The sequence below is a fragment of the Vitis riparia genome, chromosome 8, assembly GCF_004353265.1.
Source record: "Vitis riparia cultivar Riparia Gloire de Montpellier isolate 1030 chromosome 8, EGFV_Vit.rip_1.0, whole genome shotgun sequence".
Lineage (NCBI taxonomy): Eukaryota > Viridiplantae > Streptophyta > Magnoliopsida > Vitales > Vitaceae > Vitis > Vitis riparia.
In genome coordinates this window covers 15,928,861-15,955,494 of record NC_048438.1, presented here as the reverse complement: position 1 = coordinate 15,955,494, position 26,634 = coordinate 15,928,861, and the positions used below count along the sequence as shown (strand labels likewise).

General features: G+C 35.7%; 3 protein-coding genes across 6 annotated transcripts; all 3 read right to left on the bottom strand.

Annotated features, from left to right (window-relative positions):
• Positions 1-1,005: 1,005 nt before the first annotated feature.
• On the bottom strand, positions 1,006-6,305 carry LOC117920408 (mitochondrial uncoupling protein 1). 2 transcript variants are annotated; one of them, XM_034837907.1, is made up of 11 exons: positions 5,825-5,913; positions 5,487-5,638; positions 5,343-5,409; positions 4,733-4,951; positions 4,572-4,650; positions 4,294-4,427; positions 4,082-4,180; positions 3,888-3,992; positions 2,564-2,638; positions 1,780-1,866; positions 1,006-1,426 (listed from the first exon to the last, which is right to left on the bottom strand). In XM_034837907.1, exons 2-11 carry the CDS (start codon positions 5,522-5,524, stop codon positions 1,391-1,393), a joined length of 939 nt encoding a protein of 312 aa, XP_034693798.1. In that variant the 5' UTR covers positions 5,525-5,638; positions 5,825-5,913; the 3' UTR covers positions 1,006-1,390. The 2 variants fall into 2 exon arrangements, with proteins under 2 accessions (XP_034693798.1, XP_034693799.1); XM_034837908.1 differs by lacking the exons at positions 5,343-5,409; positions 5,487-5,638 and having other exon boundaries at positions 5,825-6,305.
• A 476-nt stretch (positions 6,306-6,781) lies between these two features.
• On the bottom strand, positions 6,782-12,979 carry LOC117920409 (probable sugar phosphate/phosphate translocator At3g11320). Its single transcript, XM_034837909.1, has 4 exons — positions 12,114-12,979; positions 9,996-10,099; positions 9,634-9,862; positions 6,782-7,268 (listed from the first exon to the last, which is right to left on the bottom strand). Exons 1-4 carry the CDS (start codon positions 12,552-12,554, stop codon positions 7,122-7,124), a joined length of 921 nt encoding a protein of 306 aa, XP_034693800.1. The 5' UTR covers positions 12,555-12,979; the 3' UTR covers positions 6,782-7,121.
• A 1,938-nt stretch (positions 12,980-14,917) lies between these two features.
• On the bottom strand, positions 14,918-25,265 carry LOC117920407 (neutral ceramidase 2). 3 transcript variants are annotated; one of them, XM_034837906.1, is made up of 11 exons: positions 24,988-25,265; positions 23,727-23,876; positions 23,247-23,628; positions 22,701-22,909; positions 21,440-21,796; positions 17,857-18,121; positions 17,490-17,760; positions 17,256-17,381; positions 16,445-16,508; positions 15,949-16,115; positions 14,918-15,656 (listed from the first exon to the last, which is right to left on the bottom strand). In XM_034837906.1, exons 3-11 carry the CDS (start codon positions 23,588-23,590, stop codon positions 15,108-15,110), a joined length of 2,352 nt encoding a protein of 783 aa, XP_034693797.1. In that variant the 5' UTR covers positions 23,591-23,628; positions 23,727-23,876; positions 24,988-25,265; the 3' UTR covers positions 14,918-15,107. The 3 variants fall into 3 exon arrangements, with proteins under 3 accessions (XP_034693797.1, XP_034693795.1, XP_034693796.1); XM_034837904.1 differs by lacking the exon at positions 24,988-25,265 and adding an exon at positions 24,419-24,965; XM_034837905.1 differs by lacking the exon at positions 24,988-25,265 and adding an exon at positions 24,336-24,418.
• Positions 25,266-26,634: the final 1,369 nt, after the last annotated feature.

Below are 26,634 nucleotides of genomic sequence, written 5' to 3'. Positions count from 1 at the left end.
GGTTAAGAAGTTGGACACGTGGCATGACAAGGGGTGTCTTTGAAGCCGCACTCATAAATCATAATCCCTCCTTTTTTTTTCCCGTTTTTCTAACCCCATTATAAATTCTTGTGGTTCCAAGTTTGCTTTCCACTAAAGTTATTAAAATTTGAAGTGGTGGGTTGGAATATTTTTTACTTTTCACAATTTTGGATTTGGACGGCTCTAAATCACCGTCCAAAGCGACATGATTCAAAAGAAAGGAAGAGAGAGAACAAAAGAAGATAGCATTGCGGTTTTCGGTCGCCGTGCGGATAACGTTGGAATGAAGAAGATAAAGGTATTTTTATCTTTTTATATTTAAATTTTATTTAAAAAATACAAAATAATTGTTCATTAGACATTTAATATTTCTCCATCACTAAATAATCAATATACACTTTTTCATTTTTATTAATCAAATTCTTATAATTTTTAGTACTTATAATTCAAAATTAAATATTTTAACATTTAATTTTCAATTTTAAAAAATAAAAAAAAAAATCATATTTATGTTTTGCCCAATTGTGCATATGAAATTTTGACATAGTATATATATCATTAAGCCTCTGAATCCTCAAGCATTAGGCACTAAATTTTACAAATATGCCATTCAGCCAACCAACTTATGTCGTTGACAAAAGGATCGAGCAACTTATATCTAAGAGTAAAAATTATACATAAAATAAATCTGGATGGTTAATATAACCTTTATATATATATATAATTTTTTTAATATTTTTGGATGGTGGGGGATTAACAAGAAGAAAAAATAAATAGAAAATAAAAAATTGGAAGCAAAACTAGATTCTCGTTAATAGCATGCAGGGAGAAATAAGGAAAAGGAACGGACTACTTAACAGTCTTTTTTAAGTACGCGCATAAAACTAAATCGATTCTAGTAATTATAATGTCAAATTATATTCATATACTTTTAGTTAAAAGTTGTTCTTTAAAGTAATAACATACTGAAATGGATTGGTCAAATTTGAAACTCACCTCTCAAGGTTGCTAATCAAGTCTCTTTTCCTTCTTTTTATAATGGAGGGGACCACTATCAATCAATCCCCAGAGAACATACCAACACAGTTGCAGAGGCTCCATGAAGAAATAGTGTGGTGAATAACCCAGAAAAGGAAACATGTTCCCAACAACCATGCCCCAGTAAAAAATAAGAAGCGAAAGTGAAGATTCTCAGTTTGCAAAAGATCATTCTAATTGCTTCCCTTGCAGCTCGCCTAATCAACAAATACAATTAAAACAGAAACAATTTGGGTTCTTTATTTTTCTCTAAACGACGTTTAATAGTATCGATGCAATCCCATGCAAAATTTATTCGCTACCACCTTGATTGTCAGCTCTCTTTAAAAACTCATGACGACTCTATGCGTTGGACGAACTTCTTAGCCTGTCATGGGAAGAGAGAAACAATGAGCATAGGGACACGAGAAAATCAAACTCCTTTTCTTGACAACTCAGTTCTAAGTGGTAGCATAGCAGATGCCCCCATGAACAAGCTTTTCAAACCTTTTACTAAGAAAAGGGCCAGCCTTCAAGAGAGATTTATCCAGTATGCCGAAAGGAAAAACACAATCTCAAATGCAGGTAACGTTTCCTAGTCACAATTCTCCATGTAATACGTTTTTTGCACTACCATAAAAACATCTGGAAATGAAGTTGAAAGCCATGCACCACCATGTGCAAAGCAAGACCAGAACAATTAAAAGGGGCATAAGAGTATCACACAATTTGAAACTGTACCTGTTCCAAGGTCAGAAACATGATGACGTTCCAAGATCCCAGCCGTCCAAAATTTGGTATAAAACCCTTGTAGAAGGCAAGAGGCCCCTGCAAAACAGATATTGATGTGAGTTCACATGTTAGTTAACATAGCTGTCTGCATTCACATAAAAGATCCTTATCCGAGTCAATTGTAACAGAGATCCAAAGTGCAAACAGCAAGGTAACAGAAATAAAAGCCCTTATGTCATTAACAATAATTATAGCTACATACTAGCAGCAAGTAATACAGTATTTGCAAATCTTTAAAAAAAATTTCCTACCATGAACATAAGTTTTTTTTTTTTTTAATGAGAAAACAATGAACATAAGTTTTGGTGAATGAGAATTTGTCATGGAGAATAATGAGAACAGTTCTGCAATGTATTTCGCAGTGTGATCAACATACATAATAACATAAACACAAATTGCCCAGATTAATATGTATCTTCTTATAAAAAAAAACATTATCATAGTAATAAAATGGTAAGTTAATGCCTGTTTGGGTCCACTTCCTGTTGTCTGATTTTACAATCAGAAAATATTATTAAATTTTATATAAAATACAAACTTATTTATCTTCTTCTTTTTTTTTTTTTTCAGAAAAAGTAGCACCACTCAAAGATCAGAAAAGAAAGCCATCAGAAGAAAATGATCAAGGACAATGATCTTCACCACGTCAATAGTCTAAACATCAGAAAGGTAGAAAACTTCATATCATGTAGAAAGAAAACACATGAGAGCACAATGGTGTCAATTCACATACATCATTCCTCAAAGTCTTGACAAAACAATCCAGTGTATTTTTGTATGTGGAATCTCCCATCATCCTTGACTTAACCTGAAAAGGAACCAAAAAACATCAAGTTGTATTACAGCTGAATTGATATTATGACTTTTACAGCTTCAATTACCCTGTGCATTGAGCCACATATGACTTCAGAAAGCAAATTTTAAGTGACCAGCTCATGATAAGGACTTAAAAGAATTAATTCATCGGAGATACAATTTTTATAAGGTCTAACTGTTAAGAAATGAATATATGATCATTCTACAGCAATGAAAACTATTGAAACTTAAAAAGGAAGATTATAAAAACATGAATAAGTTAAATACGATATCATTTGTTGAGAAACTAGTAGTTGTAAGTACATAATAAAATTTTAAACTGCTAACCAGCTGGAGCTATATCAGTTGTTAAAGCAAGCCAGGTAGCAGTATCCACCAAGAACAGGTTATCTAATCTTGACTGTGCAAGCTTACTGCTAGTTATTTCTAATGTTAGTGAATACCATAATGTTGGAAAAGCACTTCATTTCGCATAACTGGATTGGTAGAAAAATCAATCACATTATTAGACCATTTAGAAAATTTTCTTAGAACTCAAAAATCACAGTGAAATCATTTTGAACAACCATATTTGAAAATTTACATAAAAGTTTCTGCAATGTACTTAGATACAAAATGGTATAAGATACATATATTCCATAATGAAAAACCATTACCAAAATATCCTGTTAAATTATTGATCCATGTTAAGAACAATTTGTTGGGATGATTTGGAATCACCTAATTTAAAAACTCTCAAGCACTTCAAGACAAATTTGTCAGTAGAAATGTGATAAAACCAGATAGTCCAAGATATTTTATTATCCTGAACTATTATCATTGTATGGCTAATAATCAATTTCATACTTACTGTAATAAAAAAGACTTCAACTTACAAGATGTATTATAGTGGGGCTCCTGGTTATAACTACCGATATTGACATGGAAACAAGCCTAAATATGATTATCTATCATCCAAGACATGCTTATTTGCAAAAAAAAAAATGATGGTAATTAGCTAAAAAGATGATTATCAAAACAATGGTTCAAGTCGAGCAGTCGCAAGTTTTGACAGAAACATTTTAGAGAAGTTCTAGTTGGTTTGCCTACATAATACATGGTCTCAGAACTCTCACCCAAGCCAGTACATCCATTTGATAGGCATTCTTAAGTAGAATGGTTATCAGTATCACTATCATGCTGTAAAATGCACAAAACAAAAACTTGTTTTGAAGAGAGGAAATGTGAAAATAGAGAGATACCACATCAACTGGGGAGCCAATACAGACTGCGAAAAAACCCGCTCCCAAACCAGCTAAGAGATGAGTCAAAACATTATCTTTGAACCCTGGAATTTTCAAAATCGTCTGCATTGAAATAAAAAGGTAAATATCATTACAAAGTTGCACATCATAAGACAAAAATAGTCCACCAATGATGAAACTTTGTAGACAACCTGCTTCACTTGATCATAACTGGCTAGTTCAGCAGCATTTATAATAGCATTTCTCGCTACATTCGGTCCAAGCCCAGTCCACAGAGCCCCAACTCCCTCCTAAATTTTAGATAAAAATTAGTAAAATTGGATAAAGACATCAAACAAATGAAACTTAAATAAATTATAAAGAAACTAATAAATAATATGCATATAAGGGCAAGACGTTCCACCTGTCTCACTATTGTAGAATAAGCATTCAATGATCCGGAATAGCGTCTTGGCACACCAGGTGGCAATTTTCCTTCAGATTGAAGTCGAACTTTCACAAGGTCCGTTGGATTGGCAATTGTAATCGCTAGACCACCTGTTTAATTATGAGAATTAAACAAGTACATCATGAGAATTAAATCCCAATCACAAGTTTAATAGGAATCATGAGTATGTGCTCACTATACACATTATATTCAAATGAAGAACAAGTACATCAGAGTCCAGCATATGTGCTCACCAGTTGTTAGTGCAGCAAGTATTTTCTTGGATAAAGGAACATCTCCAACATGATCCTTACCCACATAGAAGGCCTTCACCTGTCGAGCATGTAGATTATGCATGAAAATTAAGTACTAATCAATCAAAAAAGTGGGGGAGAGGAAAAGATTTGAAACCTACAGGCTCATACATCCCAATTCTTAAGCCTCCAAAAAGGCATTGACGATGTAATCCTGGTACAATGCCCTTCCAGAGTGCTGACATGCCTTCTTCCCTAGCGATGGTACCAACTGTACCTAGCAGACCCCTATATTTTGGTAAGGCCACTCCATCTCCTGCAACAGCTTTCTTTTGGAGCTGAAGCCTAACTTTAGCAGTATCCAAAGGAATTGTACAGATCTGCATCAAAATTAAAAACACTTCAGGGATGCCATAACACCATAGGAACCAATTTACATCAAGACAGTACAAGGTAGTTTATTTCAAGGATCCAAATTAATCTTTAGAAGCTTGGTGTCTTGAATTTCTCATGGTATACATGTAAGAAGAAACACATTGGTACAATGTAAAAGAACCCCAACACCACTCAAAGAACCTAGTTATACTTGGTTCGCACACAATTCAGGCGTTTTAACCTTACTGAACTGGATTTTTCTAGAAGATCCAGAATCCACGCACAAGGATAAGAATTAGAATTGATGGTTCTTGGACTGCATGATTTCAGGGTAAAGTAAATTATCTACCAATATCAGGCAAAATTCAAACTGATGGAATTGATGCATAGGATCACCTGATTAGGACAGATTTTGACATTTCTCAGGGTTCTGGGTTCCAAATCAATGAAAAATGATCCATCTGTATTCAGCCAGTTCAGCGGAGTTCATTCTTACTCAACACATCTTGCAAAACCCGTAGGAATCTAGGCCAAATCCCCTGATTTTGCGGAATTTCCTTACTCAGCACCGAGTCCATGCACCATGATCACGTCTATTATTTTAACTAAGGACCTCTTTGGTGCATTATCTAAACGAGTTTTGTGCTTCTAAAATCAGTAAAAAGGAAAATGTGTTGAATGGTGCAGTGTGTCTGAAAAGCAGAACACAAAAACAAAAAGGTAAGGTCCTAAACAGCACAATTTCCCAAAGCTAAATTCACACTCCACTCCCAGATCCATCACAGCAGATCTCAGAAACTAAGAACAACAAAAATTAACACAAAGCGATCGTAGATTTATTTTAAAGACAGTCAAAATCTATGCAGGCAACCGCATACCTCAGCGAAACAAGCAGCGAAAGCGCTACTAGCGAAGGTTCCAGCGAAGGAGATATTGGTTTTAGGACCGTGATCCGCCATGAGGAGAGAGGAGTTTAGTGATTGGACCCTGGAGGTCTCAGAATAGAATATGGAAAGAGATGATTAGGGTTCTAGTTATTTTTATAAAGGAAGTCTAGAAGAGTGGCGCCGAACAAATACAAAATGTCGAGAGAAGCAAGAGTGAAGAGATGAGTAACGGCTTCGCTGTAAATTGGGAATCTCGGGAAAAGCAACAACCAAGTCTCGGCAATTGGCTGCTTCGCTCTGCTCTTCCTCGTCAGCTTCATTTATTCGTTTTTGCGCCATTACTCATTCGCACTACTCACAAGTCACAACGCATTTCCCTTTCTCTATTTTCCTTTTTACATCTTTTTTTCCCCTCTTTTCCCACTTTTACATGCTCCGTCCACGTTCGACTTTGACGCTTGAGCAAATTGCCTTCAAGCCAATCTTGCCTCGCCGCGTCAGCAGCGTCATGAACAAGTTGGTAAATTTGGTGTTTTTATTTTTATTTTTATTTTTTTTTCTGGCAAATTGCGAGAATTTTGCAGGGTATTTACCAGAGACACGGAACCTTGGCAGGCATTCCCACAAAAAGTCGCCTTTCTCCGATTCTCAGAATTATTCTTCATGTAAGTGGCGAGAATTCCTCGATAGGTTTTAGTTTTACCAAAGGCGCAATGTCGTGTATGTTTTCTCATGTTACATCAAGGAAAATTGATTCCAACCCATCCGCAATAATAGTGTTTGAGATGAATACTTTTTTCTCGTGATTCATATGTTTATGGAAAACCAGTAGGACCACCAACCGCAACATAGGGTAAGAGTTGCTATCAACCGCAATCTTACAGTACTTGTCCAACAATGTAACTGCTGCTCATAATAATAATAATAATAACAATAATAACTCCAGTGTAAATAAAAATATATGGATACATCTTTCATTAAATAATCAAGATATGACACCAAGGTTTTAAAGACAAAATGAAGAAAAATAAAATTACCAATTGGGGCTGAATCCCACCCCTAAACGAACTGTTGATAGTACAGGGAAAATAGGAGCTTTTACTAAAATTTCCTTACTTTTTTGAGTCTCTGTTAATACAAGTGGAAATTCTTCTTTCCAATTTCCCGTAAAAGAATCATGGGGACCATGGGATGGCCTCAGCTACAAGCATATGTTAGGATCATGGGCCTGGAGGCTTCCACTGCACCCTCATGAGAAGTAAAACAAGATAGTGTGTGTTTAGGGTTCTCATTTGTTCCGTTTCTTGGATTCGCTGTACAGAACAACTCCAATAACAGTGAGCATGTAGCCCAGCATCCCTGTCACTGAGACAGGATTTCTAAATATTAAAATTGATATAACTACAGCAACAGCCCCCTTTGCATTCCCCAAAACCTGCAAAAGTTTAAAACAAATTCAAACTCCAAGTAGATAATAAACCCCTCAATAGATATTCTTAATCTAATAACAAAATGTTGGCAGAGGGTACATTCATGGTGCACCAAGACTAATAATTTTGACATCAAAGACCAATTAGCAAAATTATTGGGATTGGGATTACTTTTTTCAAGAATCCATATCTCTAATTTGCCACATGACAAAAATACAGAGTAGGCATAATTTCCTTATGCAGCACACCATAACCCCTAAATTATTTTTTCATGACTGGTTGAAACATTGTCACACATAGAACTTTGTTTTTTATTCTGAGATAGTTATCATTCATCTGATAATCCCATTATACATTCAAGAGGCATCAAGCTAATTGTTTTGACGTCAAGACTAAATAAATAGCAAAACTATTGGGACTGATTTTTCCAAGAATCGATATCTCTAATTTGCTAAAAGACAAAAATACAGAGTCAGCACATGTTTCCTCATGCAGCACAATATTATCCCTAAATTATTTTTTTTATAGGACTACTATATCCTAATTATTAACATCTGTTGCACATGTGACCTTATTTTCACATTCTGAGACAGCTATTGTTCATCTCTATATCAAGGAAATTCCATTTGATTTCTCACAACAGCTCACATGATTAAGAAGTCTTTTTCCATGGTTACTGCTATCTATTTTACTCTCCAAAAGCATACTATTTGATAATTTAATATGATCTTTATGTAAACGAGGTAATTGCCTCATAGATTTGCAACCTCCCAAGCTCAAATTTCAGATTCTTAAGTTCAATTATTATGATGTATGATGGAGCAATAGCTTTGTCAAACAATATCAATATCAATATCTCTAATTTGCTAAAAAAACAAAAATACAGAGTAGGCACGTGTTTCCTCATGCAGCACAATGTTACCCCTAAATTAATTTTTCATAGGACTACTTGATCCTAATTATAAACATATGTTGCACATGTGACTGTTTTTTCATTATGAGATGGCTGTTGTTCATCTCTATATTAAGGAAATTCCATTTGATTAAGATTCTCAAGTTCAATTATTATGATGTAGGATGGAGCAATAGTTTGTAAAACAATATCAACATTAAAAAGCAAACATACTGGTGCTTCCTTTTTGAGATGGAAACCTTTTCTAGTTATTTACCACGATTGTGCTACCACTTGCTTCTATGAGCTTCAATTCTTTTAGCTTATGATATCTGTCAGAGAGTATGATATGCATTGTGGTTCACATTCTAACAACGAAAGCATTTTCATGGCTCAACATGGTATTAGAGTCTCAATTAGCGAGATGTTAGGAGTTTGAACAGTACTACATGTTGATTTCCCTAATTTATTAAGCCCCTAGACCAGCCCAAAGGAGACTGTCTGTCCCTATCTCTCCATGTATGGGTATGGACAGTTTTTTTTTTTTTTTTTTCTCTTTTGATGATAGGTAAAAAATGGGTATGGAGAGAGTTAGAAAGATGGTATATATTGTGGGCCCAAATTCTAGCAGCTTAAGCTTTTAGAAACATTGGTTCCTCAACAATATTCAAATCCTCTCTTGGACTCTTACAGTATAGATTCCAGAAACACTTTCATGCAATTCTTATTAGTTGAATTTTGAAAAGGGGTAAAATTCCAACCCTTTTCTCTATTTTTCTGATTATACTTATAACACTTAGGTGGTGTTTGTTTTTTTACTTAATTCTAAATAACACCTTAATGCTTAATAGTGTTAAATATTAGGTTGTTTGTTTTTGTAGTATTTTATTTCTATTAAGTATTAAAGGGTAAAAAAAACCAATATGTTATTTTTTCTATTTAGAAAAAGCTACATATTTTGGTTTTTTCTGTTTAGTAAAAAGTTTATAATAAGTAATGAAAAAGTAGAAAAACAAACAATCTAAATTCTGAAAACAAATTGTTTTCAGTAAAAAGCCAAAAAAACAAACACCACCTTAGTGAATTGCATCATATGAAATTCTAAGAATTTAATAAGTATTCTCAATCAGCCACCATCAGCATTATTAAGTCTATATTGTACAACTTGAACTCAAAGATCAAGTCAAAGGACTGGCAAAATCTAAGAATAATACATCTAAGAGATTTCATGTAAAAACATTTCCATGAAACTTTAGGTAAACAAGTATGTAAAAGTATGCTCAGTTAATGGAGTATTTGGATCATTAAAAGAAAAAAAAACAATTTAAAAGTCAAAATCTCATACAGGAACCATATGCCAACTCAAATAGTTGGAAAATACAGTGTGTTCAAGAAACTGCTATACCGTGTGCATGTGTTAAAAGAATATGCAGGAAACCATGAAAGAGGAAGAAACACATTAAAATTCAGGACCATACCTGGAGTGTTAAAGCACTGGTGTGCTTAGTGACCAAGAAATTGGTCAAGTTCACAAAATATGCTAGAGCAGAATTGAAGAGGAGATACCATATTATTTTAATATCATCTCTGGCAAGAGCCAATGTAATTGCAACCACATTTTCCTCCATAATTAGTGTTGCAGGAATTAAGAATGCAACAGCTATTGGAGCCATGTACAGCAGAAGGTTCATAGAATTCAACTTTTCCCTGGAAAAATTTTGGATCATTTTAGTCTACACTGATGAAACAGAACAATGTGTACCTTAAGTTCCTAATTTGTCTTTAACTTTTAACAAAAAAAGAAAAATCAGAGAGAGAGAGAGAGAGGGAGATTTAATACCCTTCTGAGGTCAGCAATTTCCCTTGAAGCACTGACTTAAAAGCCCTTGCAGCTGTAGCCGAAATGCATATTATAAACCCAAACATATGGAAACTCGGTTCACCCTACAGCCATATAATAAATTTTCATAAAGATAAACATAACTTTTTGCTCCAGAAAACAAAATACTGAAAATCAGCAAGGATCTCATAAATAAACAAAATACATATCATGAACACCATTTAAGATCAGGTAGAGACAATCAATCACAAAAAGCAATGCTTATTCAACTAGGGCTTTGCAACACAAATACTACACCATTTGAAAAGCCAGATTCTCAGTGCAAATTCAACCATTTCCTCAATTTTCCTCTTCTCCTTCTACAAAACCCCTACCAGCATCATAACTGATATCTATTGACACTTTCCACCATTGGTTTTTTCTCTAGGCACCACTGACCATCTCAATAACTGTTCCTGTTCTCATAGCCTATAAGAGTACACCTCACCAATCTCCTCAACAAACTTTGTCTTGTAGACATGCAATTTCCCCAGCTTCCTAGCATTCCACTCTGTGAAGCATAACTCAACTGACAGCTCTTTGCTTAGGAAAGAGACAAAGAGAATGTGGTGAAATTGTGGAAGGTCATTAGATTCAAATAATATATAAACGTGACCATTGACTGAATTTGCAACCAGCTTGACAAACCAAGAGAAGAAGATACAGAAGGGTTTTGAAACAGAATAAGGCTATATTAGAGCCGTCATTCCTGTCTGATCCTTTTGAGTAGTAATTAATGGAATAACCACAAATTGACAAGAAGAGGGCCATTGTGGACATTGTTTGTTGACAGTTTTAATTGAAGGTACCAAAATTAGGATATGCCAAAAACTGGAATGCAGGAAACACTCATGAATCAGACGATTCAGGGATATGCAAGCTATGAATAAAGAGTCTATTAAGTAGAATCTGGGGAAAAAAAGTAAGAACTGGAGAAAACTGTTGCTAGGAAATTAACATGAAAGAGCATTAACCTTATCCTAGTTTGGTCTCCCATAAGGGAGAAACTTAAGAAGACCTTAAAATTAGAACTATTGCAGGATAAATGAAATGAAAATATGCTTCTGTGAGTGAGTGGTACGGTACATTAGCTACCAAAATGAAAGGGGAAAATTTACACAATTCCATATGATTAGTCATATATTATTATATATACCCTAAAGATTAGCCATATATTATTATATATAATTTAGTCAATCAAGGTTCTATTCATCAGATTTTGAGGTCAATAAGGGTACAAATAAATTATTCATAAGAAATTCAATGTAAAAGAGAGACAGATAAGAGAAATTGTCAAGAAGTTTTGGTTACATGCAGTAAACCAATTCACATTGTGGAGTGAAAAAACATGGTTCAAGTTCAGACTTTTAGAAATAATAATGAAACCAGAAAGAGCTACATTTAGGCATGATGAATCAGTTACTGTTCATGATTTAACCGAATTATAAATGATACTTATGCTAAATGCATATGGTGGGAACCGGATTTGGTTGATTTAAATTAAGTTTGTTCATACCCATTTACTACTAAGTAAAATGAAATTCTTATTAAGATTTTTGTTGTTGGTAATTTGTTAAGAATAAAATCACTAGAAAAATTAATACAACAGTAATGTTCAAGATTCATCCAAATCAACCCAATTTTCAAACCTTTATGTACCCTGTTTACTTGCAGCAACAAAAATGCTGGGAAGGCATACTTTTCTGTCAAAAATTCTAGTAATGACATTATCCACACAAGAAGATAATTTCTTTTTCATCTAGTAACACAAGCTGCCGATAATTTTCTTCAATCTAACCAAAACCAATTCTGATAAGTCACAGGACACAGGATTGTGCAGGGTAATGCAATGCATCCTTGGAAAACCAAAATCAAATATGTGGGAGTCACACGGAATTGCATTTTTTTATTTTTTACTTCCATATGCATCATTTTGTCAATTTGATTTTTTTCATCAACACATATATCAAAACAGATCCTATTCTTATGTTACCAAGCAATCTAAAATATAAAAACTAAAGAGGAAGAAAGTGGAGTTCAATTGAGATTGAAAGATGAAGTCGAAAAAGAAAATCTTACCCCGCTGGCAATGATGACGCCGGTGACCACAGGAATCAAAGTCAGATAGGTTATCCAATCCTCCCTTTTCTCCTTCATTAAATAAGCGAACACAGCCGTAAAGAAGGGCGTGGTGGCCCCGACCGCCTGATTGAACGACACCGGAAGGTACCGAAGAGAGACGTTCCCACAAACCACCGACGAGCAAAAAACAAGACTGAGACAGGAAATTTTCAAGAACTGTGCTCGAGACCGTATGGTCTGCAAAGGAACCATCTTCATCCAAGCAATAGCAATATAGCTGAGAAGCGAACAGGCCATCATGTGACACATGGTGAGGAAGATAGGGTACTTGAAGCCATAGTTGCTGAGCAAGTACTTGTTGAGGAGCAAAACCCCAATGTTGGAGGAGTACCAAGAGGTGACGAGGCCGATCGTGAACCACCGGCTCGACCCCTTCATGAGCTTGATTGATTTTTTTTTTTTTTCTAGGGTTTTGGGGATAAGAACAGAAGCGGAATGGATTGGACTAGAAGAGCATGAATTGCGAGGCTGAAAGCTAGGATTTAGGAATGGGAGGATATAATCGATCCGGAAATAATGGAGCGTTATTGATAGAGATAGAGAGGAGAGCGTGTATCGATCTAGAAAGAGAGAGATGGATTGATTGGAAGCGTTTTGAAATGACGAAAGTGAAAGCCCTTCTTTAAGCCTTCTTTATTATTATTATAATTATTATTGTTGTAGAGAGTGTTGAAGAAGAGAGAAAACGAAGGCGTAAGAGGCTTAATCGCAGGGACAGGGAGGAGAGAGTAAACGTTTCAGGATTTATTTAAGGTAACGTTTTAGAAGGGAAAAAAGAGCAGAGAATCCCAGAGTGAGTGGTCAATCAACTGTTAGTGGTGGGAACGTACCGGTCTTGTGAGAGAACAGGCTGAGTCACGCCTGCAGCATGGCGCGTGGGTCCCATCTACCAAATACCCGGACACGCTCTCCACACCCATGTTAGGGAGCCGCCCTGTTAAGATATTTGTGATAAGACTGGTCCGGTAATTCGGCGTTGCAACTTGTCGTGGTACAATTGGACATCCTTGCCCATCACCCTGCTTCACACCCCTTTCAATCATTTAGTAGCAGGCGTACGGCGAACGGCGACAACATCTTTTTGTCTAGGAAAATATTTCCCTCTGTAGCTTTTATTTGTCACTCACACTTACGGCCTTACTCTTTAAATTTAAATAAGAGGATATAAATACGATAAGAAAAATAAAAGTGGAAGGCCAAAATGGTCACGTCCGTTTATTACACTGGTATTGAATTTTCCAATAGAAGTTAAAAGTGGAAAGACAACTTCTCCGGGAACTGCAACGTGAAAATGTCAACAAACTCATGTATGGGTGAAAAGGGTCAAATGTGGTGGATTTGGAAGGCGGCAGGAAGAGGGAGACCCTGAGCTGAATGGTCAAAACTCAAAAGTCCAAGGTTGGCAAATTCAGGTTCCAAATCACCATATTCAGGAGGGGCACTAAGTCTCCAGTTTAATGCGGAAAATATCAAGTGGAGGTTTGGGTGGGCTTAGACCTATTCAAATGCGCATATGCCACTACTACTGCATATCCTGTGAATTCACATACACGGTTCCACCCCCACAAAGATTCTGTGTGTGTAGGTTTAGGCATCACTACAAAAGCAAACACTGATGAAGGGCCACTTCCTTCCCATCCATGCGTTTCACGTGTTTATTTTTCTTTCCCTTTTTTACCCCTTTTCCTTTTTTGGTTTTGTTCTCGAGTCCTATTCCTAGCATAAAACTTTTATTATCCCAGCAACTGCTTGGAATGGTGGGACAGATACTGAGCAGTGGTTAACATTCCTAGTTGAAAGAGATTTCTACAGTATGTTACATGCAGAGACACTTAACTTAGAAATCTCATGGCTTTTTTCTTTTCCTGCATGTTGCCTCCACGTGTGTGCTGATAGCAAAGAAGACAAAGGCAATCTGAAATCTTTAAGCCATTTGGGGTAGTAGTGTAAATTGGCCAATAGTATTAGTTGTAATTAAAGTAGGATTAATATTACTTGAAATTAAATTATGATTAATATTTATTACAATCTGATTAGGATTAGCTAGTTGAGTTATAATATAATTAGAATTTGAGTCATGATAGGTTATTAGAGTCCTGATAGACTTTGGATTTTATAATTAAAATTAGAATTTTAATAGGTTATTAGAGTCCTAATAGACTTTAAATTTATTAGAGAAACCTATAAATAGACTAATCAATGTAAATTAAAAGAATAAATTTGATGAATAATATTATATTTTCTTTCATTGCAAGGTTGCAACCCTCAATGGTGAGACTCCGTTGATTTTCTTCTAGGTGAACTCCTAAAAGGCCTTAGTGAGACTCTAAAGTTTTCCATATTTTCTTCATTGTTTCTTCTTTCTCTTTATTTCTTATCTTATAATTTTCTCTATCATAAAATTTATTCCTTGTTTCTCTTCTTACACCCTAAAAATAAAACCCTAACCCACCTACCCTTGAGTGTAGGCAACCATCCTAGGGTTGTCTTGCATCACTTCCTCATTCAGGTTGTTTCACAAGTAAACAGTTAAAATCACATCCCTGCAAGGCTCAAGAGTTCCTTCCTTTTCTTTGGGGTGGTTCCATTTAGCAAACCATGGTGATGCATAGAAAGAGAATCTAGAAATTCAGAGATGCAGAAAATGATGATAAGAAGATCCACATCCAAAAAATGCATGATGAGGGGTGGAGAGAAACAGTAGTTGACACAACCATGCATGGTAATATGCTGCAAACTGATTGAGCAAAAGGGGAATATCTCCTCCTCATTTTCCTTTCTTCACAATAGATAAAAGATGTTCAGGCCTAGTTTCTCATGCATCTTTCTTGTTTTTGTATTGCTATCTGGAAAACCTATGCACTGAAGCCAAGATCTATATGAATCTAATGGACATAACTCACAACAGTAATTATTATAATGAATACAACTCTATGCCACTATAAAGGCACTAGATGAACCTGTGAAGTGGCGGATTGAGCCAAAAATGTTCTTCGAAGCTCCAAAATGTGTCATCCTGTATACACCCAAAACTGCGGATTCCGGTACCCTCCATTCTATGGTTGCGTGGCTAAGAGGACTTAGTTTTGAAGACCTCGCCCACTTAAAACGAAGGCAGAAATCATCATCATCATAGGCTGGCACCCACCTCTCCTGATTATGAAGAATCTCAACCAGAGCAAATGTGCCCTCAGTCATGAGGTCATTCCTGGGAGATGCAGACCAGAAGGTGACTGTAACAATGTCCCGCTTCCTGAAGATGGCTCTTGGAGGGACATCAGTTTTAATATCCCCAAAATTCACTCCAGGAGGGGTGATGTCCAGGATAACTGGTGGTAGCAAGCTGATTTGCCTTTGCAGGAGATCCGGGGGCTGTGGACCTGGTGCTACCTGTTCATCTCTCACAATGGCCATTGCTAGTTTCTCAAACTCCTGAATGTAGGCACTGAGCGTATGCGGACCATAAAGAGTAGAGGCTCCCTGCAATCAAAATACCAGTTATGGATGAATCTATTCAATGTTGGGGATTCTATTTGAAAACACTAAGATTTGTTGATTTTTGCAATTCCTCCTGAAGGTGAGAATTAAAATAATGAAATTGACCAGAATAATGGTGATGGATTTGACCATTGTTCTTCATCACTTCAATTATTCCTCCTTCCAGTTTGAGAAATATAATTTTCCAATAGAAACATTACATATACATACATACACATATATATAAAGGATTTAACTTGGCCCAAATTAGAATTTGAGGAATGACAATACAGACCTCATATCTCTGCACCTGGTACTCCTCAAAGGTGGTCACATACTGTGAATATGTATTTGCCAACCCAGCAATAACAATATGGACATTGCTGTCCAAGTCGCTACCCCCAGAGTACAGCACACTCTTAACAGCATCCCGGAGACGCCTGCCAGCCATTGTAGTAAATTCTGCAAGGAATAATGAAGTTAGGACTTCTATTTGCTAAGAGCAACATGCAACCACCAAGGAATAGAATATGCAAGTTTTTGGAGTTCGAATCCCTGCTACAAGAAAGTGGATACTTCTTACAGAATACAGTACATTTTAGTGCAAGAACAAAAGTAGCTAGAACCTTACAACTCTGGCACCAGATAATCTTTTTCCACGTTATTTCGATCTCCATACCATTAACTTAACACAGTGGATGGAAGTATGTAGGAAGAGTAATAAAATTATAGAAGTAGAAGGAAATACTGGCAAAAAGAGGGAAAAAAATAAAAAGGATAAATACTTTTACCTCCAGGTACGCTGAGAATGACAAGTTGCCCTATTCGCAAAATTTGAACTGGAAGTATAGAGGGCTGCATAAACCATGGAAAATGAATTTGAAGCTGCAACTAATGTCTTATCTTGTAAAGAAAGAAAACAGATCAAATATTAAGTCAACAAAGCCTTCATCCCACCAACTCTAGGCTGACTACAAGAATACTTTTATACATTTGTTTCTTCAAAACATCTGTGGAGTTGTGGGGAAAACTAGTGCTAATTAGTGTGTTTTCTACAACAGAAGTTGATAGCCAATTTGATATTTCCAGTTTTCTATGTGATACTGGCATTAGTATAACATATTCATAGTGTGATCCAATAAAGTTTCCAACTTCATTTTCTACAAAATGCTTGAAGCATTTCAATTGATTGCTGAAAACCAGTATTTACAACAATTTAGCAACTGCTTTCTTTTTTCCTGGCACTGCAAATATGTTCTACTAACAGCATATTATTTGTTTGAAACATAAATGGAAATAAAACATCACAATAAATCTCAATTCATATGCCAAAAACCCACGAAAAATTATCAATACAAATGTGTCACACAGACAAAGATGGCATGCCCACAAACAAGTCCATTTAACATGGTTTGATTCTAGATTTCAAGGAGGGACCATTTAGCTCATTTCAGCAGCCAATCTCAAATGAAATTATCCAACATAAAACAACTAGCTATGAAATGCAAAACTCATATTTCTAGAGTTTGTGCTCAAAAATCATATGCCAATAATAACATCATATTATGTATTAAGTGCAAACTGATTCAGATTGGAGCTCACCGCCCAGTCATATGGATCCTTCATCTCACCAGTATCAAGCAAGATAGGCTTCGGAAGATGACACTCTATCTGCTCCTTATTTGGTGTTTTCAGCAAGTTGCGCACAAAACTCCAGAAGACATTCCCCTGAAAGAGCACCAAAAAGAGAAGAAAAAACAGAGCCACATTCGTTTAGAATTTAAGGTTCAAAGCATACCACAAAAAATGGATTAATGGCACTAAACTCCCAGTAACCTTGTTATCTCCTTGCTTAAAATCAAAAGCTCCAGGTCCATCAGTGGTTCCTGCAGCAAAAGCAAACCCCATGGCAGCTGGGCATGTTTTCAATACTTCAGTAACCACTCCCTCCTTGGACAATGTGACCTCAAGGTTGGAGAAATCTACATAACTGTGTCGGTAAACAATCTTCCCACTCAACTTCTCAGTTGCACTGTTGAACAGTTCCATAGCTTTTTTGTATTGTCTTTCACCAATAATACGTGTACTTTCAAATTCATCAGGATAACTGCCAAGTGAGCACCAAATATGATTTAATATTCAATGAAGTATCAAAATTCTGGCATCAAACTTCATGAAATTAGAGAAATGGAACAGTAAGTACCCAGGGCCCCGGCCGTAGCACAATTCATTCTTTCCATTACAGGTACTATGATAGAAATCGCAAGGCAGCCCACTGTCTATGCAAAATGTGCCAAGAACATTTGGGCTTACATCACCACAGTTAGATTGGCAGAATGCAGATATGAATTGAGGCTTGTCAGCATGCCTAAGAGCACTCCTGACTCGCCTTGAAACACTCGAGAACCTTGTTGCAGGTTTTCCTTGAGAAGGTTGGAAGGAAGCAGCAAGTTCTATCAATTTCTCACCTGTATCAAACGAACTTATAAATTATGAAAAGAGAAATGTTTTCTACTTCCAGTGGAAAGAAAGATCTGAAGAGTTGATGCTGCCCATTAGCTCTCCAATGAGTCTAACAGGCAATATACACAAGGCTGGAAAATCAATGAAGATGACTGTCCAAGATCTACCGAAGAAAGGAATGACAGGAAATAAAGAATTCTTAAATTACTTTGTCAAGGGTAATTAGGTCATTTTTGCAATTTTTAAGTCTTCTACTGTCATTAGTTAGTGTGGTTGGTATTGCCCTTGACGCCTGGCTCAAGTGGTAAAGAGTTGGGGTGGGTTTATGGGAGGTTCTAGGGTCATGTCCCAATGGAGACAAAAGGAAAAAAAAAAAAAACTACCTATCAAGAAAAAAAAGAAAGTGGTTGGTATATGAGTTACATTTAGAATTATGAAAGTTTTTTATTGGAGACTTCTCCTTAAAAGAAGTTTCTACATTTCTAACATATCTATTTTCCATGTTTTTTTATTTTCTTATTTTTAGTTTTTTTTTTGAGTTTTTAGAATTTAAGTCTTCTAATTAGAAACTCTTATTACAAGAAGTTTTTATAACTAATTTTTAATTCTAAAAGGAAATTTTTTTTATTTCTTTTAATTTTTTTTAAAAGATTTAATAGTTTTAGGAAATGAAGAAGAGTTCCAATAAGTTACATAAGGTTTACTTCTTCTATTTTTATTCAATTTTTAGAGTTTTCTAAAGCCTATAAATAAGACTAATTAATGTAAAACAAGGTTAATGATTCATGATTAATACTATTAAGTTTTTTTGCATATCTTGCAATTTTCAATGGTGAGATTCCATTACTTTTCTTCAAAATGAAACCCTTAAAAAGAATTTAGTGAGACTCTACGGTTTTCTACCCCTCTTCTTTATATTTCTTTTTCAATATATTTTTTTCCTGCTGCTATAATTTTATTCTAGTTTCTCTCCTTAAATCTAAAAGATTAAAGCCCTAACCCACCTATTAGATTATAGACAACCCTCCTTAGATTATCCTACGTCAAAAATCCTGACCAACACCTGCAATTGGTTTTCTTTTTCCTTTAATTTGAACTGGCAGTTCTTTCCAAAGAATTAGTCCTGGATCTGACAGCCTATCATATCATGAGAAAAAAATTTAGCGTTCTGCTTGGGTATTTTACAGGATATAATATCTTATAGGAAAAAGATGGAGAAGGGTTGCTCAACTGAATTCAAAGAGGATAAATTAGAAAATCATGGACCCGAAGGTTATGCTAATTAAACCTTGTAAAAGCTGAGCTCTTTGCTTCCTGTCAAAGTCCTATGTTCCAAGCCCTGTAGCAAGCAGCTGTTGCCATGATGCAATTATTATGATCTTTATCCCATAACCTCCAGGTAGCCTTTGTCTTTCCAAAGGAGTGGTACATTAAAAGCAATGCCACTTCCCAAAGATTTTAGGCTTTTTCACCCTTTAAGTTGCTTGCCACTTAGAACAAAAAAGCAACTCTTTGTCCCTTTTCATGGCTCGATAAAAAGAGTTCATCCATGGGACCAAAGAAAAGGGGAATGAATAAGAAAAAGAAAAGAATGAGAAGCAAGGAATACAGGTTGATTTTTCAAGAGGATACCAAATAATATTAAGAGCCATCGGATCCAAGGAGTGGCAGAGGGGATCACCAGAGGGAAGGGAATATGAGGAAAATGAACTGGAAGTGAGGAAAAAGGTTGGGTGGGGAAGAAGATAAAACAAGAAGGAAAAAGGAGGAAGAGCTGCTTCCCTCTGGCCTAAAGGGGAAGCAACTAGAAGGGCAAAAAAACCCAAAATCTTTGGCAAGTGGCCCAACATTTGTTTTTTAATGGTTAATTTTTTTCCTTTTTCCTCTTTTTGTCCCCATTGGGACTTGAACCTAGAACGTCCCACAAACCCACCCCAATCCTTTATCACTTGAACAAGTGGCTTTATGAGCCATGCCCTTGCAAAGACAAATAGTGCATCATTGTAGTACATATTGCAAATAGTGCTTTCCATGTTACCAAGGTAAGGGCTTTCAAGGTAGGCTAATGTAGAGAATAAGACTACAGATATCTGAAGTTCCAACAAGCAGAGACCTTGGAGCTTTTACAAGGTCCAAGGAGCATAAATATTATGGGATCTAGAATGAGACCTCAACAGATCAGTGTTTACTTCAGATAATTACTAGTTCACCATGCGTGAAAAGTATAGCTACCATCTGAAATCAAAGAAATAACCATTGCAGCTATCACTGATAGTTATCTCAAATCCCTTAAATAGAGGCATGAAAAAAGGAAATCAAGTTACTGAATAGAGCTATAAATACTCCAAACCTAAGTCATTGGATATAATTTTGTAATTGATCCTCTTTGAATGTGGTTGGGCAACCCTTCTCTATCATTTTTTCTCTAAGCCAGCTTTCACTCTGTGATTGTACTGGGTTATATATGGTTCAGGTATCACATATCTATTGTTTTATATAGAAACTAATATTACTAAAAACCTAGTAAAAATTTTTAAGAATTGATTTTATTTATACTTTCATGATCAAATTAAAAAAGGTTATTCAAAAAAAATTTATTTAATTATTAGGCAACTTAGTTTTCGACCGGAACCTTCTAAATTAAGGACCAAGTTGAAATTGTCACAATTGTTTAATATATAAGTTGGATCTTCTAAATTAGACAATTGTTTATAATTGTCTAATGCTTGACCAGAATCACAATATTCTAACAACCTGGTGTTTGCTATAAGTCATTTTATGGGTGACCCACTAGCAGAATCCATTTCTAAACAAGGAGTTTATCTCAATGTTGAGTAGTTTACAGGGTTGCAGTGGGAACAGAGTCTTAAGGGAAACTATGATCTTAGTGATCCGTCCGTTTCACTTGGGGATCTTATATGGGACGTTGAATTAGTTTAGGATTAGGGAGTGGTGAACCCCATATGGCAGAACAAATAAGGATTACTTTAAGGGATGGAGTTCTTGGAAATAAAACTTGAAGAGATTGTCTTAAGCATCAAATTTTGCACACTTTCTTGGGGGACAGGATCCAAGACAATAAGATTGCTTATTTAGCTTTGAGGGATGCATAATCCAATTATAACAAAGTTTGGACCATCCTAAGTGCATTGGTATGTTGAAGCAACTGCAGTGGACAGACAAGGGCACAATTATCTAAGCAGGTTATGGGAGAAAAAGAATGAAAAATTTTAATCCCATAATACATGGGCTACATAAATACCAGAATTCTCAATGCAACATAGCAAGCATTTATTATTCTTAAAGAAGCAGTGTTAACTTACGTTCTTCATGAAGATCGGGAATTATGCTTGAGACTCTTTGAGGGAGTCTGGTAGAGCCAGACTGACCAAAATATGAGCTTTCAGAACCATTCAGGAAAACATTCTCTTCAAACCAATCCTCCATAAATCGTGCAGCAGCTCCTTTGTTGTCACCACTTATTAATGAGTTGGTACGACTCATAGAAGTTCCATGAGTTGCAAACCAGTTAAAGCTGCCCACTGGGCCCCACTCATCATCAACAAACTTAATAAGGGTCATCTCTTTGTCAACATCATACTTATATTTACTCCTTTCTTCGACTGGATTATTGAGATAAGCACTAGGACTACGATTTATACTGGCATCCAAGATCTCTCCTGATAAACCACAATTTACAGTCAATAGTTAAAAATGAGAAGGAACAATCTCACAATATTTCAGGAGCATTAACTGAAATATAGTGAAACATATTAAGTCTAAAACTATCAAGTTGATGGGATTTGAGCTTTAACTCCCCCCATACGAATGTTTCCTAAATAATGCTGTAACTGGGACTATTAGGTCCAGTAGACAAACATCCAGCCCAGAGATAAGCAAAACACAACATACATCCTAAAATAAACTTGAATGACAAAGTGTTAAATACATATGATTAAATGTACTAGTTAAGCCCCATTCAGCAGCAAAAAGAAATAAATACAAAAATTGAATCTGGTCATGTAACACTGAGGGAAGAACAAAAGAAATTAGTTACAGCAGAGAAATAAAGCCCCAGGAAATTTTTCTTAGATATGTATTCTAAATAGATTTCCCAAATTATAGTACAAAAAGAAAAGAAAATCATTTTTCTTTGGACATAGCCATTTATGGTATAAAATCCATTTCTTCTTTGGTTGCAAAAATGCTTTGACACCATAAGACCAAGTTCCTTAAACAAACAGAAGAGCAAAGATAAAAATTTGTGTCCTTTTAGAATCTCCAAAGTAAATCAGCTATGGGATCTCTTCTCTCTCATGTAGTCTGTGGATCAGATAGAGCTTCGGTCTTTTTTGGGCAAGTTCTTTCACCAAAGACTACAAGGTAGGATTCTCTGTCCATTGACCACCTCCTGAGTAAATTAGGTATAGGGTCTCTTCTCTCTCATGTAGATGTGGATCAGAGATAGAGCTTTGGTCTTTTTGGGCAAGTTATTTCACGGAAGGGTACGCGGTAGGATCTGCTATACTAAATTGTAGCAAGCGAAGGCAATATGGAATATGGATCATCAGTTGTTTTCCTTACCTTCATTTACAAAAATTGATCCTGGCCGAAGATTATCATGAGCCATTGTAATACTTTTCTCAATGCCATCAACAAGAACATCAAATGATTGTCGTACAAATCCAAGAGATGTTACAAGATATACTATATATTGAAGATAGCCTCCCGACCCAGCATGGCTGTGAATACCACTAATGGCGACATTCTGTTCAGTATACAGGTTACCATACCTAAACAAAGGAAAATAGAAAATGTAATTATTCAAACAAACAATTCATTAGAAGCAGTCCAGTAAATCAATCCAAGGAATGGAACCAACTTCTGAAGGCATATCAATAAGGAAAACTGAAACTTGCAGATCTAGGGCATAGTTAATATTCATTTTCCTTCAAAAGTGCTAATGAAGCTCTATAGAATTTCCATAACTAACCTAGGTAAAATAACAAATTACTATGTCAAAAATGTATTACAGATCTAATTGAGTGAGCCTTCCACTCTATCAATTTATCATTTACCTGCAAAAGCAGAATCAGAAGTGGAAATCAAAATATAAGGTCAGTTATTTACCTTACTCTCAATCTTTCTATAACTTTTAATTTGACAAGTTGTGAGGCCATGCAAGCATCAAGGTTTACAAAAACTACACGATCCCCCTCAGGTTCTGCCACAATGAATGTACGAGCTCGTAACCTGAAGTGAACCCCAGATGCTATCTGCTCCATATTTGCATATCCCATCATGTTGACATCAGCAGCAGGCCCTGTTATGTCATGGCTTCCTAAGCCAATCAAATAAGGGGAATTGGATGAAGTTACTCTACCACTTAGGAGTGAGAGCAACAGGAAAACACATAACCAAATCATTGCAGATGGCTTCTGCTTGCAGCCATAGACACCAGAAAACATCTCCATAAGTGCTGTACAAAAAATTGGTATTCCTTGTCGACTTCCTTTACCAAAGAAAAGGAGAAACCATGTTAACATAGTCCTCAATTCATAAAAAATCAGAGAAACACTGCTAATCCAACTTGAGTTTCAGAGCACAAACCTCCAACAGTTCAGATCTGATTATGCATATTGATAACACCTGTTATTGACCAGGGAGGTAAGGAAGGTTCCGGAGCCTTAAGAGAATAGGATCGATAGTCCTGTGTGCCAGGCTTTTCCAAACTTCCTTTGCCTTTCTGCCAGTGAAATCCTATTTCAATGAGGATTTCAACAAATTCCATAGAACCCATATCAGATCTCATTCATTTATGATTAAGCCAAACTAACTATATGATATACCAAAATCTGGCCATTTAATAACTCCAACATAGTGTTGAACTGGCCAATAATGAACTTCAATGGTGATTTCCCGATAATCAACCAGCTTATAAATAAAGTTTACAGAATGGATTATTTGGAAGGACTAGATAAAAGCAGTCTAACCAAAAAAAAAGAAAAAGGAAACAACTAGATAAATGTAAGTAGTTTTCATTTCCTTTCTTGATGCTGCGGAACTATGGTGTCTCTCCATCCATATGTAAAATTAACTTAAAAAGCGACCATTGTATTGTACAGCAATTCAGCATTTTATTTTAAAATAAAAAATAATAACATAATCATCAACACCAGAAGTTATGTCAAATCAAAATTTCTTCTGACAAACACTCACTTCAGGCCGGCGATCACGGCTCCAAAAAAGAAAACAGGAGCCAAAAGAACCTCAGACGAAAAGAGAATCAGAAATTTTCTTACCTGAAAGCAAACCCAGAGACACAGAGTGAGAGTGAGAGAGAGGGAGGGTTGAACGAAATTATTAAACCCTAAGGTGACAACGACATGAGAGGGTGGTGGTTGGGAGGATCAATTGCTAATAGACTCAACATTTGGCAGTTTCAGCGGGAAACTACATTGGTAAGCAAATGGAACCTCATGGGCTTCTTCTTTTAAGAGTTGAAAATAGTGTTTTCCACAATCATTCACAAAAAACGGCACGTTCTGCGAAGCCCACAACCACGCTCCATTCCTTGTACTCAAAATAAAAAGCCTTTGTCTCTTTCCCTTCGAAACCATGACTTCACTTTCATCTTCAATTTTAGCATATCTTAGATTAAATTCCACGACAGGGAGGTGGAAAACCAAACAAAAAAACACTGTGTCTTGACACTACATGAAAGGAAGCCGCGGGAAAAAAGAAAAAAAACCGCTACAGTTCGACACTAAAGAGGAAACGAAGCCACCCCACATCAAACGGAGAAAACTAAAATCTGCGTTTCCAACCCCAATAAGGAGAAAACTCAAAAAAAAAAACGGAGTGTGCTTACTGCTTAGGTTGGTTGAGTAATGAAGAAACAGACCAAGTTTGCACTTCTGCATTTTGTACAGCAGAGAAGTCTTCTCTCCATATGATGTTAAAATACAACATGCGTACGAAATTACACGCAGCTCATTCAGGTTTTACCCCCAAAGCCGATGAGAAATACAAGAACAAAAAAACTAAAAGCTGCAGTTTGGTTCATATCAGAGATGACGGAGGAACCTGGAAAAGCAAGACTGCTTTTTGGAAACGGATTAAACCAAAGCAGATCGGCCACTGTTAAAAAATCCAAGAGTCGCTTTAGCTATTTGGTCCAAATTTTGAAATTTATGCCAAAAGAAGGAATTTCTGATGGGAAACTTTTTTAATTAAAAATAAAATAAATCGGATGAAATTTAAATTTCCTTCGCATACGACTTGATTGTCCAATACAAACTTTGAACCGAATCAAACGCTTGAAAATTACTTAAATTTATTGTAAAACTTCAAGCCTTATGATAACCCTATGCTCAAGTCACTCGTTCATTATTACAAGGATATATGATTAGAAACGTCAAAAAGAATTCGAAAAGTGACCCTCATTTTTTTCAATCAAGAATAATCGCCTTTTGGAACAAAAATATCCCTTATCACACTTTTTGTAAAATAATATCAAAAATATATTTTTCCATTTTAAATTATTTTTATAATTAAAAAAAATATGAAGATTACCTTTGCAAAGTTTGGTCTCTTAAACCCAAGTATTCCTTATTACAATGGTGCTGCTTAGGCTTAGGCAATGTAAAACCCTAAATCCAAATATCATATTTTGTAAACAAAATTTCTGCCAAATTGACAAAATAGCACATTAGAAAAAAAATAATCTCCAATTATTAAAAATTATAAATAGAACATGAATTTAATATTATCCTTATAAACACTTTTTGAAATGGGATAAAAAAAAAAAAATTAATGAAAGGAATTTTGCATACAACATATTTCTAAAACTTCAGATTATGTTCTTATATGTAAGTGATTGATTCATCCCCTTTATACAAATAACTCTATTTTGCATTGGTTTAACCACCAATAAAAATCCCTCAACATATTAAATAAACGTGGGCAACAAGGCTCGTCCCAATTTTTTTATTAATGCATGAATGCAGTTGATAAGATTCACAGGCCCCTCCTACCACAGTGCCTTTTATCATTTTTTTTCTTACTCCTATAACCTTACTTTTTACCATTTTCATATATTTAGAACCGCAGCCAGGCATAGTGGCATTAACCAATGTTAAATATATCATGGTTTTTATCCAAAGGAAACTGCCACCACATCTCCTAATGGCTGAACGTTGGCTAATCACTTAATCCAATGGTTTTCAGCAACATCATCAGAAGAAAATCCTTTCATGTAACCCTATACCACGTGGATCTAAGCCCGCTTCATTTTTTATCCACATCACCAGAATGCCATTTGATTTCCAAATGACATTCTTCAAAACTTGCAGCCTCGAGATTTTAGCACGCTACCTTGGAAAAAAGCTATTCCGGTATTGTTGCTGCATATTAAGATGGATAACAAGATGATTTAAGACCGAGTCCTAGTTAGTAAAAATAAATAAATCAATTTGAGAAGTACGATGATATTTATCCACATCATCAAAATGTAACC

Coding starts and splice junctions, on each gene's coding strand:
- LOC117920408 (XM_034837907.1), bottom strand. CDS start 5,524: ATGGACTCGGTGCTGAGTAAGGAAATTCCGCAAAATCA. Junction 4,952..5,342: donor TCAAAATCTGTCCTAATCAG/GTGATCCTATGC, acceptor ATTTTGATGCAG/ATCTGTACAATTCCTTTGGA. Junction 1,867..2,563: donor TCAAGACTTTGAGGAATGAT/GTATGTGAATTG, acceptor TCTGTTTTGCAG/GGGCCTCTTGCCTTCTACAA.
- LOC117920409 (XM_034837909.1), bottom strand. CDS start 12,554: ATGAAGGGGTCGAGCCGGTGGTTCACGATCGGCCTCGTCACCTCTTGG. Junction 10,100..12,113: donor GCGTCATCATTGCCAGCGGG/GTAAGATTTTCT, acceptor ATATGGCTGTAG/GGTGAACCGAGTTTCCATAT. Junction 7,269..9,633: donor CCAGTGCTTTAACACTCCAG/GTATGGTCCTGA, acceptor AAACTTTTGCAG/GTTTTGGGGAATGCAAAGGG.
- LOC117920407 (XM_034837906.1), bottom strand. CDS start 23,590: ATGGAGATGTTTTCTGGTGTCTATGGCTGCAAGCAGAAGCCATCTGCA. Junction 17,382..17,489: donor TTAAGCAAGGAGATAACAAG/GTTACTGGGAGT, acceptor GTGCTCTTTCAG/GGGAATGTCTTCTGGAGTTT. Junction 15,657..15,948: donor ACCAGGTGCAGAGATATGAG/GTCTGTATTGTC, acceptor TTTTGATTGCAG/GGAGCCTCTACTCTTTATGG.